Below are 12693 nucleotides of genomic sequence, written 5' to 3' on the forward strand. Positions count from 1 at the left end.
ATTTCAAATTTTTTGCCCATTTTTAAATTAAATTGTTTTTGTTGTTGTTGAGTTGTAGGGGTTCTTTATTTATTCTGGAAATTAAACTCTTATCAGATATGTGGGTTCCAGATATTTTCTCCCATTCTGTAGATTGTGCTTTTACTTTCTTAAGTCCTTTGATGCAAAAAAGTTTTTTTTTATTTTTATATTGAGATTCCATACAATTATCCAAAGATCCAAAGTGTACAATCAATTGCCCACGGTACCATCACACAGCTGTGCATCCACCACCACAATTATTTTTTTTTAATTTTTGGAACATTTTCATTACTCCAGAAAACAAATAAAGATGAAAAAAAAAAAAGGTGGGGGGAAACTTAAATCCTCCCATACCCCTAACCACCCCCCCCTCCATTATTGACTTATAGTATTGGTATAGTACATTTGTTACTGTTGATGAAAGAAGGTTAAAATACTACTAACAGGAGTATATGGATTGCAATAGGTATACTTTTCTCCCTGTATACCCCTCTATTATTAACTTCCAGTTATAGTGTCATACATTTGTTCTAGTTCATGAAAGAGATTTCTAATATTTGTACAGTTAATCACAGACATTGCCCACCACAGGATTCACTGTTTTATACATTCCCATCTTTTAACCTCGAACATTCTTTCTGGTGTCATACATGACTCTGAGCTTCCCCTTTCCACCACATTCACACACATTCAGCACTGTTATTCTCACAAAGCACTACCATCACCTCTGTCCATTTTCAAACACTTAAGTTCACCCTAGTTGAACATTCTGCTCATAATAAGCAACCACTCCCCATTCTGTAGCCTCATTCTATATCCTGGTAACTTATATTTCATGTCTATTAGTTTATGTATTATAATTAATTCATATCAGTGAGACCCTGCAATATTTGTCCTTGTGTGTCTGACTTATTTCACTCAATATAGTGTCCTCAAGGTTTCTTCATCAACCCATTTTTTTTAAGAAGGTTTTGTTCACACCCCATACATTCCATTTTATCACAGTCATTGAGTACCCTAGGTTTCACTGATTTATACAGTCCCAATCTTTATCTTTCCTCTTTCCTTCTGGTGTCCCACATGCTCCTAACCTTCCTCTTTCAACCATACTCACAGTCATCTTTGTTCAGTGTACTTACATTGCTGTGCTACCATCACCCAAGATTGTGTTCTGAACCTCCCACTTGTCTTTTCCTATCTGTCTGTAGTGCTCCCTTTAGTATTTCCTGTAGAGCAGGTATCTTGTTCACAAACTCTGTCATTGTCTGTTTGTCAGAAAATATTTTAAACTCTCCCTCATATTTGAAGGACGGTTTTGCCAGATATAGGATTCTTGGTTAGTGGTTTTCCTCTTTCAGTATCTTAAATATATCACACCACTTCCTTCTTGCCTCCATGGTTTCTATTGAGAAACCTACACATAGTCTTATCAAGCTTCCTTTGTACATGATGGATCACTTTTCTCTTGCTGCTTTCAGGATTCTCTCTTTGTCTTTGACGTTTGATAATCTGATTATCAAATGTCTTGGATCTGTAATTTTATGTCTTTCATAAGAGAGGGGAAATTTTCATTGATTATTTCCTCTATTATTGCTTCTGCCTCTTTTCCTTCTCTTCTCCTTCTGGGATGCCCATGACACGTATATTTATGCATTTCATGTTGTCATTCAGTTCCCCGAGACATTGCTCATATTTTCCCATTCTTTTCTCTGTTCTTTTGTGTGTAGGATTTCAGGTGTCTTGTTCTCCAGTTCCTGAGTGTTTTCTTCTGCCTCTTGAGATCTGCTCTTGTATGTCTCCATTGTGTCTTTCATCTCTTGTGTCTTTCATTTCCACAAATTCTGCGAGTTGTTTGTCAAACTTTCGATTTCTACCTTATATTCTCCCAGTGTTTTCATTATACACTTCATCTGTTTTGCCATATCTTCCCTAAACTTTTTGAATTGATTTAGCATTAGTTGTTTCAATTCATGTATCTCGGTTGAAGTGTAAGCTTGTTTCTTTGACTGGGCCATACCTTCATTTTTCTTAGTGTAGGTTGTAGTTTTCTGTTGTCTAGGCATCTGGTTTCCTTGGTTACCCTAATCAGGTATTCCAGACCAGAACAGGCTCAGATCTCAGAAGGGGGCAATATTCAGTATCAGGTCTCCCTGAGGGTGTGTCTTAGAAGATTGACACACCCTGTGAGACCTCAAGCCGCTATGCTTTTCCTAACCTGCCCAGCAGGTGGTGCCTGTCAGCCTGTCGCTCCTGACTAATGTAAGGAGGTGTGGCCCCCTTAGTCCTTAGTTTCTGTTTTAGCTGTTTTCCCCCAAGCTCTGGAGTCTGGTTCTGAATGGGAGGCTGGTAGTAGGGCTGGGCACCACCTCCTTCCTCTTAGGGAAGATGCACCCCCTATGGAGTTATCATCTGCATTTAAATAGGTTCTTTGTCTCTCTGACTCTGCTGTCTCCACCCTTGTCTGGATCAGAAAGTTGCAAAGTGAAAATGGCTGTGGCTTTCTCCACTGAGCCGCCCCAGTTGAGAGAGAAAAAAAGGGACAGAAAGCCCCCCTTCAGGGCCAGTCCACGGTCCCCCCAGCTTCACCTGCCAGCCAGAGATAGCACCCAGTCCTCTGGGCTCCCCATTCTGGCACAGAGAAGTCTGCCAGCTCTTTAAGGTCAGTTGTCACTAAAAGCCTCTGTCTGCTTGTTGGGGATTAGTATTTTGCATTGAGGAGTCCACGTTTGTTAATCAGAACTCCAGTTGGAGCTGGACTGAGGTATATTCGCTTGTTCAGAGAGTGCTGCTCTCTAGCACAGCTAGGCTTTGCAGTTCGGGCTGCCGTGGGGGGAGGGCTCTCAGTGCAGGTCCGCAGTTTTTACTTACAGATTCTATGCTGTGATCTCAGGCATTCCTCCCAATCCAGGTTGGTGTATGATGAGTAGATAGTCATGTTTGTCCCCCAGCAGTTATTCCAGATTATTTACTTGTTGTCCCTGGTTGTTTATTAGTTGTTCCAGGGGGACCAACTTCCACTCCTCTCTATGCCACAATCTTCTCTCTCTCTCCTTGATACATGGAAGTTTTTAATTTTGATGACGTCTGTTTATCTGGCTTTGTTGTTTTTGTTGCTCATGCTTTTGGTGTAAAGACTAAGAAACTGCTGCCTCACATGGTCCTGAAGGTCTTTCCCTGTGTTTTCTTCTAGGAGTTTTATAGTTTTGGCTCTTATATTTAAGCCTTTGATCTATTTTGAGTTAATTTTTGCATCTGGTGTGAGGTAGGGGTCCTCTTTCTTTTTTTTGCAAATGGAAACCCAGTTTTCCCAGCACCATTTGTTGAAGAAACTGTTCTTTCCCAATTGAGTGGTCTTTGCCACCTTGTCGAAAATTAGTTGGCCATAGATATGAGGGGTTATTTCTGAATTCATAATTTGATTCCATTGATCTACATGTCTGTCCTTGTACCAGTACCATTCTGTTTTGATTATTGTATCTTTGTTATGCATAAAAGTTTTTACATGCAGTGTTTAAATCAGGACGTGTGAGTCCTCCAACTTTGTTCTTTTTCCAGATATTTTTGGCTTTTCAGATCCCCTTACCCTTCTATAGGGATTTGATGATTGACTTTTCCATTTCTGCAAAGAAGGCTGTTGGAATTTTGATTGGAATTACATGTAGAATTGATATCTTGACAATGTTTAGTCTTCTAATTCATGAACTTCTAATTTCTTTTTGACTTTTGTTCTCAGTTCTTCCTTTCTTCAAAATACCATTTTGCTATGAATATCATTTCCTTTCACCAAAAAACAGACAACAGCCAAAAACCCCTACAGGCAGCCCTTACTGAAATGCCTGGGATGCCACATGCCCATTTTCAGTCCTCACCATCACCAGTGAGCCCCCATGCCCTGACTCTCCTCTCTGGCCTTGTCCCTCACTGATCTCACTCTGCTGCAGTTCCTAGATTCTCCCCTTTGTTTCGTGAATATATGAGACTCACCCACCTCAGGGCGCTTTGCACTTGCCTTCCGTCTCCTGGAGTATCCACACAGCTGCTCCCTCACTGTCCCCGGGTCCACACGGGAGAGGTTCTGTCACGGAAAACTTCCCAACCCTCTCCCCATCTGAAATGTTAAGTACCCTCTTCCTTACATTCCACAGGCCCCTTTATTGTTCTGTTGTTCACCTTAGCATTTATCTCTAACATCCTATATATTTTTTCTTTTTTAAAAAAATTCTATATATTTTAGTGGTTTATCCTGTTTATTACAGTTTCCTAACAGAATGTAAACTCCATGAGGGCAGAGATTTTTCTCTTTTCTTTTTTCCTTCTGTCTTTTCTGTACTAGAACAGTGCCTGGTGCAGAGTGGACGTTCAGCCTGTGCCACGTGCACAAATGGTCCTGCAGGGACCCTGTTATAAGCATTGTTCTAATGTGATCCTTACAATGATGGGAAGGAGGGCCTGCTTTTTATCCTCATTTTACAGGTAATAAAACCCATTTCATAGCTCAAGACTTGGAAAGGTGGGTAGATAACTTGGCAAATTTACATAGTGAGTGAGTGAGCAATCAGGAAGCGAACTCACCTCTGACCCCAAAGCCGGGCACTAGCCGCCGGCCTCCAGCCAGTAAACCTCTATCCAGTGTCAGTGCGGTTAGCTAGGACTCTACTCATTGTTAAGGACCAGTCTTTTTTAAGCATAAAAATAGAATAGGTTCAGTGGCTGAGGAAAAACACCATTTATATTGTTTGGTGAAAAATAGCCAAATAGCACAACATCATGAATGTTAATTAGCACCACTGAATTGTATATTTGAAAGTGGTTAAAATGGGAAGTTTTATGTTGTATATATATTAACACAATAAAAGCTAAAATAAAGCAAAACAAAACATAGAGCTATACAACATAAAGATGAAGCCTAATGGAAACTATGGGCTGTAGTTAATATAATTATAATAATATCGCTTCATCAATTGTAACAAAGGTACTACACTAAGAAAATATTAACAGGGAAAGCTGTGGGGAGGCGGGACATGGGAACTCTGTACTTTCTGCATGATTTTTCTGTAAACCTGTTACTGATTTCATAAAAATAAATAAAAAAACATAGTCAAAAGTCTACAGCTACCAGAATGTTTTTAAATAGAGAAAAATGCTTGGAAATTCTCAGAAGTGTAGTCATCAGTCATATCACGGCAAGGCTAGTCCTGTGTACGAATTGCTGTCAGTAATAATACTCCATCCAGCAGATTTCCTGGCCAGAAGGCTGCGTATCACTGCGCGTAGTCATAAGTTAAAGCCCGCCTTCCTCTCACGGTTCTGTTTCTGATCTCCTGTTTCAGACCCTGCGCCTGTGCTGCGGGTTGACGACCGACAGCGGCTGGCCCGGGAGCGCCGCGAGGAGCGCGAGAAGCAGCTAGGTAACCCAGACCCCGGCTCGCCCGCTCCTTCATTTGCTTTCTCGCCTCTGGGATGATGGACGTTGAACCCTGAGCCAGGGCACATCACCTTACCAATAGCTTCCTCCTGTAATGGGGTTTGCTGCAGTGGATCGTGAATCAGAAAGAAACACTAAGTTAGCAGCAAGAGCCTCCAGCCTGGGATCGTTTTTGCTTTTTAAGACATTTCAATTGCAGTTCTGTGTGGCACGGGGTGGGGGAGTGGTGGTGAATGTCAGTGGAGGGCTAGTGGCTCAGCAGGTTTCATTTTACAACTTGAAAACTGCATGGACCAGGGGCCATCTGGTTCTTTTCTATGTGAAATTATGAGACAACCCGCTGCCCAGGCACGTACTGCCTTCCGTGTTAATAACGACGCAGCTGCTGAGTTTATAGACAGATGGTACTGACATGCCATCAGGAAAGGTGCAGGGCTGGGTGCTGATGTGTCTCATTTTCTCTCGTTCCCTTAGAAAGGTTGGCAGCCACAGTATTTGCACACAGTCACCTGGAGAGCTGGGGCCTGGGACAGTCAAAGGTTGAACAGTCGCTGTCTTCTAGAACTTGGAGAGAGGACCCTGGTGTCAGCTGCTCTTTGATGTCCATCTGTGCAAAGCTGCTAGAGCAGGGTCCTCTCTTTACCCACCTTGGAAAGAGAAAATGCTTGGTTGGCATGTCTCAGTGTTTCCAGAGTGTTTAGGTACTTCCAAACTCAGGCTTGCTTAGGTTACTGAAATCTTTCCCCAGGTCCCAGCTTTTCCAAAGCTACTGCCTTTTGCAAAATCTAATGTTTCAGTTGCAGAGCCCAGCACTTATATTCGACCCCTTTGATTATAGTTATTCAAGAACCTAAGCTTGTGGGATTTCATGGTATGTGGAGCCAAGCTGGTTATCAACCATCCATGGACATTATTTACCCTCTTTTCTAGCAGGCCCGTTTGTATCCCTCGCCCACAATGGCCCATGAGGTTTCTTTTGCCGCTGAGGCTTTCTTACACACAACTTTCAGTGACTTGCTGGGAGTGAACAAGCACTAATTTCCTCTGCCTGGAGTTCCCACCAGGGCTGAAGTTCCCTTTCCCTGACAGGTGGCCCGAAAGGTGTCCTGCAGGCAGGTGGGTTCTCGACGGAGGCTGGGTGGTCTGTGGCCACAGGATCGCCTTTCCCAGAGCCCTCCGCAGTCTGGAGGTCTTCCTTCCGCAAACTGTGCCCGCTGCTCCCTAGCTAGGGTTGGTTTGACAAGTGGACGAAGCTCAGAAAGAGGGGAGAGGCAGATCTACCGAAGCAGGAGGAGGCTCAAGCTGAGCCTCAGGAAGAAACTGGCCTCTGTTCTGCCGTCGCTGTTATTTGCACTGTTTTCAGACCTTGTGCCCCTCCACTCCCAGACCCAGTTGGATTGGATCTTACACTATTAAAAGTGTCTTGTAATTTACTCTGTAAATTCATATGTGCTTGCACAGAAGTAGTAGTGGAGGGTCAGGAAACGACTCCTTTATGTTCTAAATCCATTATGAATTCGCTTTTACGTATTAACTCATACCTTTCCATTTGAGTTTATCTTTCAAACCCAGGCAATAGCAGTTTTTTTTTGTGAGAAGCTTAAATGTCACTGTCAGACAAAAATGATTTGGCCTCCTGCTATAAAGTCATAAAACATAGCTCTGGGCCTGCACATTCTCCCTGAAAACTGCATTTGTGCTTTGCATGTGGAGCGGCCAGGCTGGTTTTCTAGGCTGTGGCCCCGTATTTCGGTTCGCAGGGACGGCAGAGCACTTGGCCACAGGATACGAATCGTTCGTTCAATTCAGAACTCCGTTTGCCAGGTCTTGAGTTTAAAAGATGATGAAGGACGAGTGAGGTGGGGCCCGCGCCTCCGGGGCTGCGGTCGGCGGGAGGCCGGTGAGCAGGCAGCAGTGCCGGTGCAGGCCGGAGTGGGCCGCGGTGGGGCCGTGGCGGGCATCGAGGGAAAGCAGCCGCCACCTGCGCTTGCTCCTCGAGGACGAAGGCGAGCCAGGGGCTGTTCAGGAAGGACGCGAGGTCCGCGGGGGAGGGCTGGGGCTAGGAGACCCCGCGGGCTCTTGAGGTTCTTACAGGGCCAAGGAGATTTCTCACCATTGCATTTTCACAAGTTTACTCTATTATCACAAGTTTATGTTTTTTGGTGAGTCAGCATATAATATATATAGTCTTCTTTCTTCCTATCCCCTGCCATGTTAAATATCAGTTTTTCATAATTCTGATCTCATCCCTTTTATGTTATTGAAAATCATAATTTTAATGAAATACAGCAATCTAAATTCTCATTTTTTCCTTTGCATTAATTTTTCTCTTTAAATTTTAAAGCAGTGCCTTTTTGCCTCTTTTTTCCATTTAACCATCAGAGGAGGAACCCAGCCTTTGAAGGCTCCTTTGAATCTTATTTTCCTAGGTTTAAAAATGTACACGTAAAAATACATGAATAAACATCCATGCAAATGTGTGTGCATGTGTACATTTGTGAAAGCCCTCTAAAATCCAGAATCTAATTTAAGCTGTGCCTTGTATTACCTAAGGGTGATTTCTAAAAAAAATCTTCAGTAATAAAATAACCTCAAGGGGCACACCGGACCAACCACCAGTATTTTACAAAAGCTGCGATGGCGGGGGGATGTTCAAAGAATGGCTGTCACTTCCTAGAAATCGTCAGACTGTTCTTAATTGAACGAAGTAATATCAGCTTTTACTGGGCTTTCAAACTTTAAAGCTTTTCAAGTAAAAAAAATTGGAAAACATTCCATAAATTCCAGAAAGCAACATATAAAGTGATTGACCAGTGAGATTGCTTATTCACTGTAGGATGTAGGTTGAAGTTAACTTGAAATCATTCAAGATTTTTTTTTAATCCCCATTTTTAAAAAAGGCAGGGTTGGAAGAAGGAGAATAAAGGTCTGATTGTTTTGTTTGTGGTGGCGTGGCATGTTTGTACTGCTTTGCAAGTGGGAAGGGCCTATTAAAAGCTTTCTGTGAGTTTAATCTCTGAGTCATGCTTTAATGATTGTGATAGTAGGATTATGTCATCTGGCCTGCTCTTTCTACATTGTCCCTCATTTGTCACATGAAGCCAGGCACAGTTATTGATCTGTAGAACTGTTCGGCAGTTTGGTTGGGTCCAAATACTCTGAAGCCATTATTTTTCTGCCATAAAGGCTTTCATACATGAAGGGTCTCCTGAACTGCTCCATTACATTTGATCCTATTCAGGCCATTCCTTCAAACTCCTCTCTCCTAATTTTTGCATCTCTTTCATCCTCTTTCTTCTAAGCTTTAACTTTTCTTTTCTTTAAGCAAAAAAAAAAAAAAAAAAAAAAAAGTTCTTTATTCTTGTACCTTCAAATCTCACTTCTATTTTGATGATATGGATTCCACATTTCCAGCTACTCATTGGGTAGTAGATGTTTCCCTATTTTCTGAAACCCACCTTCTATACAACTAGATTCATTCATTCATTCATTCATTCATCATTTTTTACTCCGGAGCTAATGTCTCCAGGTAATTTCTGTATCCCAGTCAATTGTCCCAATACACTTTTGGCCCAAAAGAATGAATCCTTTCAGCCATTTTTTATCTTTCTGCTACTGTCGGAGACTCTGGTTCTTTCTGGTTTCCAGTCTTAGCTATTGGATCTTTTATGGAATAAAACATTCCTTCTTCCTTGGCTTGACCCACCCTTGGCCTCCTTCATTTTTGTGGGCTGCCCAGAGCTCCAGTGATCAGCCTGGACCCAACCTCGTCCTCCAGCTGGGCCTCCCGCCACCCTATCCCAGTGTGGGGTGGAGGTTGACACTGTCTCTATCCCCAAATCCATTTCATCACAAAGTCTAGCCAACTCTGTCTTCAGATGCATGCCTTTATCGTTGCTGCCACTGCCATCACCCTGGCCCAAGCCTTGACAAACGTGTTTCTGAATCACTGAAACCCCCTCCCAGCTGTTCCTTGTGTTAAAAGGCCAGTGCGTCTCTGCACAGCCCTACTGGTCGTTATGCCCTTTCTCATCAGAAAATCTGTCACTCACTATATATTATATTTTGCATGACTATCATCTTTTAGCTCATTTTCTAATGCTATTTTATACTCTATTGAATTTTTTGGTATAATTTTATAGCGCTCCCGGGTTACCTATATCTTAAGCTTCTAAAGGAAATGAGCATGCTTTCAAATTCTTTGTATCCCAATGCACGATGGCACAGTGCTAGGTATAAAACAGATCCTTAATAAATATTTGCTGACTTTCCTTACTCTAGTCTTTATTGAAATTTTAATAGTATCAATAGATAGTGAATAAATTTATTGAGCCCTAACTATGGGTCAAGCAATACTTTAAACACTTTACTATTTTTATCTCATTTAATAGCAAATCAGCAGTGGTTGTACTTTTTATTGTGCCAGCCTGTGATAATCGCTAATGTAAGAAAATTAGAGAATTTCATTTATTTTATTTTTAAAATACGTTATGATTTAGTTTAAATCTAGAAAAATGAACTAGATAGTAAATGGACCCTTTATTCTTTCTGCCGTATTGGCTATCTGAGCATGTTTTCAGCATGTGCTGGATCACCAGGATCTGCTGCCAAGTAGAGAGAGGTCCCGCAGCGTTAGACCCGGGCGATGGATTTCATGGAGTGTCAGGAGCTGGGCACGTAGCTGAGTCCATTCTGCTCCCTCATCGGAGTGGCTGTGTGGGTGCTGGTTCCCTCTCCAGTTGACACCCAACAGCACAGCGAATGTCAGTGACACGCAGGCTCTGTCATGTTTTATGAGAAGATTGTGTGGCATCGATCAGTCATCCACCTTTGAGTTCATCAGAAGTCAGTCTGTCTGCAGGAACTTGGGGTAAATCTCGGTTACTAATTTCTCTTAAAAAACCATTAAAAGAATTAGTGCCTATGGTATGTATGAGATAGGGTCAATTTTGACTCTAAATAGTTTAAAGGAAAGCTAAACCCCCATATTTTTAAAACTCTTGTGTTATTTTTTTTCTTTTTTTAAAAGTATTTTGTGTTATTTTAATTCATTTATTCCCTCAACTGATATTTAGTGTGTGGTCCTATTGTGCCAAAGATACTGGAGACACTGAGGTGTGAAAGATGAATTTTCTAACCTACTGGAACTTATATTCCAAGTGAGGAAGTCAGGTAAAAAACAAACAAAAAATAATTTAAAACGTTTTAGAAAAAAAAATTTTTTTTCACACAACCCATGTGTAATCCTTCAGCAAATACTCTCAACTCTACCATCAAAATAGATTCCAGAATATAGCCCCGGCTCACAGCCACCACTGCTACCACCTGGGCCCCAGCCCCGGAGCCCCTCCCCCAGGGGTTGCACTGGGCCCCGACTGGCCTCCCCCAAACCCCCTTCTTCCCATAGTCTGTTCTCAACACAGTGGCCAGAGTGATCCAGCGAAAACACGTCCTGCTCCGAGCCTTCTGGTGGCTTCCGTCTCACTCAGAGTAGAAGTTAGAATCCTACAGCAGCCTGCAGCTCTCCCACCCAGGTGCTCTCTCCCTCGCCCACCCTGCTCCAGCCCCACAGCCTCCTTCCTGCTCCTTCCCCCCACCCTCACCCTCACCCTCGCCACAGCCCTCGCCCTCACCCTCATCCTCACCCCCACCCTCACCCCCACCGTCATCCTTGCTGCAGCCTTCGCCCTCACCCTCACCCCCACTGTCACCCCCACCCTCACCCCCGCTGTCACCCCCCACCCTTACCCTGGTTCCTGATTCAGGGCTATACTGAGTTGAATAGTGTGCCAGTTTGTATGTATTATATCCCCCAGAAAAAGCCATATTCTTTGATGCAGTCTTTTGGGAACAGAAGTATTAGTGTTGATTAGATTGGAATTCTTTGATTGTTTCCATGGAGATGTGACTCAGTCAACTGAGTGAAACCTTTGATTGGGTAATTTCCATGGAGCTGTTACCCTACCCATTCAGAGTGGGTGTTAATTGGATCACTGGAGCCATATAAAGGAGTTCACAGACAGAAGGGCCTCAGAGCAACTGAGTGTGACACTTTGAAGAGCATCTGCAGCTAAGAGAGGACAGAACACCCAAGAGCAACATTTTGGAGAACGCCTTTTCAAAACACCACCTTGGGAGCAAGCAGATGCCAGCCACTTGCCTTCTGAGCTAACAGAGGTTTTCCGGACACCAATGGCCTTTCTCCAGTGAAGGTACCCGATTGTCAATGCCTTACCTTGGACACTTTATGGCCTTAAGACTGTAACTTTGTAACCAAATAAACCCCCTTTATAAAAGCCAATGCATTTCTGGTATTTTGCATTCCAGCAGCATTTGCAAACTGGAACAAATAGTTTCTGTCTGAAATTCATGACAGTGGACCTTAGTCGGTGGTGTCCTTTTAAGAAGAGGGCAACTTGACCATGGACAGACCCAGATACCCAGAGAACACGGCCACGTGCAACTGGGGGCAGAGACTGGACTGAAGCCACCACAGGCCCAGGAGTGATTGCCCACGGCCACCAGAAGCCGGACAAGGCCAGGAGGCTCTTCCCCCGGAGCCTTCAGAGGGGGCGTGGCCTGCCAGCACCGTGATTTTGAACTTCCACCCTCCAGAACTGCGAGGAAATAAATGTCAGGTGTTTTAAGCCACCCAGTGTGTGGTGATTCCTTACAGCAGCCCTAGGAGACCCTGTATGGGCCTTCAGCCTTGCCGCCCCCCACCTGGAATGGCTTCCCTCGCTCTCCCAGAGCTCACCCACCTCCTTCAAGTCTTTGTTTCAATGCATCGCCTCATCCGCCTTACTCAGATTTGCATCTCCTCCAGCACAGCTCTCACTGTCCCCCTTCCTTGCTTTCTTTTTCTCTTTAAGTGCTTTCAATAGCGAGTTGTATATATTTTGCTTATTTGTTTTGTCTGTCTGTCTGCTTTAGCTTGTAAGCCCCATCAGAGAGAGGACGTTTGTCTTTTTCATTTCTGTAGCCCCAGTGCCTAGAACAAACAGTACCTGGCACAAAGTCACTAACAATTATTTGTTGGGTGCTGAATGAGTGCTAAGTCCAGGCATTTTTATTCAAGTAGAGCTCAGTGCAGTGTGTTCAAATCAGTTAAGATATTACCAAATTATCGGGTAAGACCTGTCCTTACACTAGGTCAGTGGGATGGTCTTCAATTCGTAGTCATTTTCTCAGATAGATGAAAGGAATACAGAAGTAATCTATAGAATAATTGTGCATTAAATCTGCTT

The 12693-nt window shown here is 43.2% G+C and overlaps 1 protein-coding gene across 11 annotated transcripts in view; it reads left to right on the forward strand.

Moving 5' to 3' along the window:
- Positions 1 to 12693, forward strand: part of MAP7 (microtubule associated protein 7) — a 174749-nt gene that overhangs the window by 114700 nt on the left and 47356 nt on the right. For all 11 annotated transcript variants that reach the window (XM_037842476.1, XM_037842480.1, XM_037842481.1 and 8 more), the window contains one exon: positions 5352 to 5429. In XM_037842476.1, coding sequence (XP_037698404.1) covers positions 5352 to 5429 — 78 coding nt within the window. The remainder of the gene's footprint in view (positions 1 to 5351; positions 5430 to 12693) is intronic.

This window comes from Choloepus didactylus, chromosome 7 (genome assembly GCF_015220235.1).
Source record: "Choloepus didactylus isolate mChoDid1 chromosome 7, mChoDid1.pri, whole genome shotgun sequence".
Taxonomy (NCBI): Eukaryota; Metazoa; Chordata; class Mammalia; order Pilosa; family Megalonychidae; genus Choloepus; species Choloepus didactylus.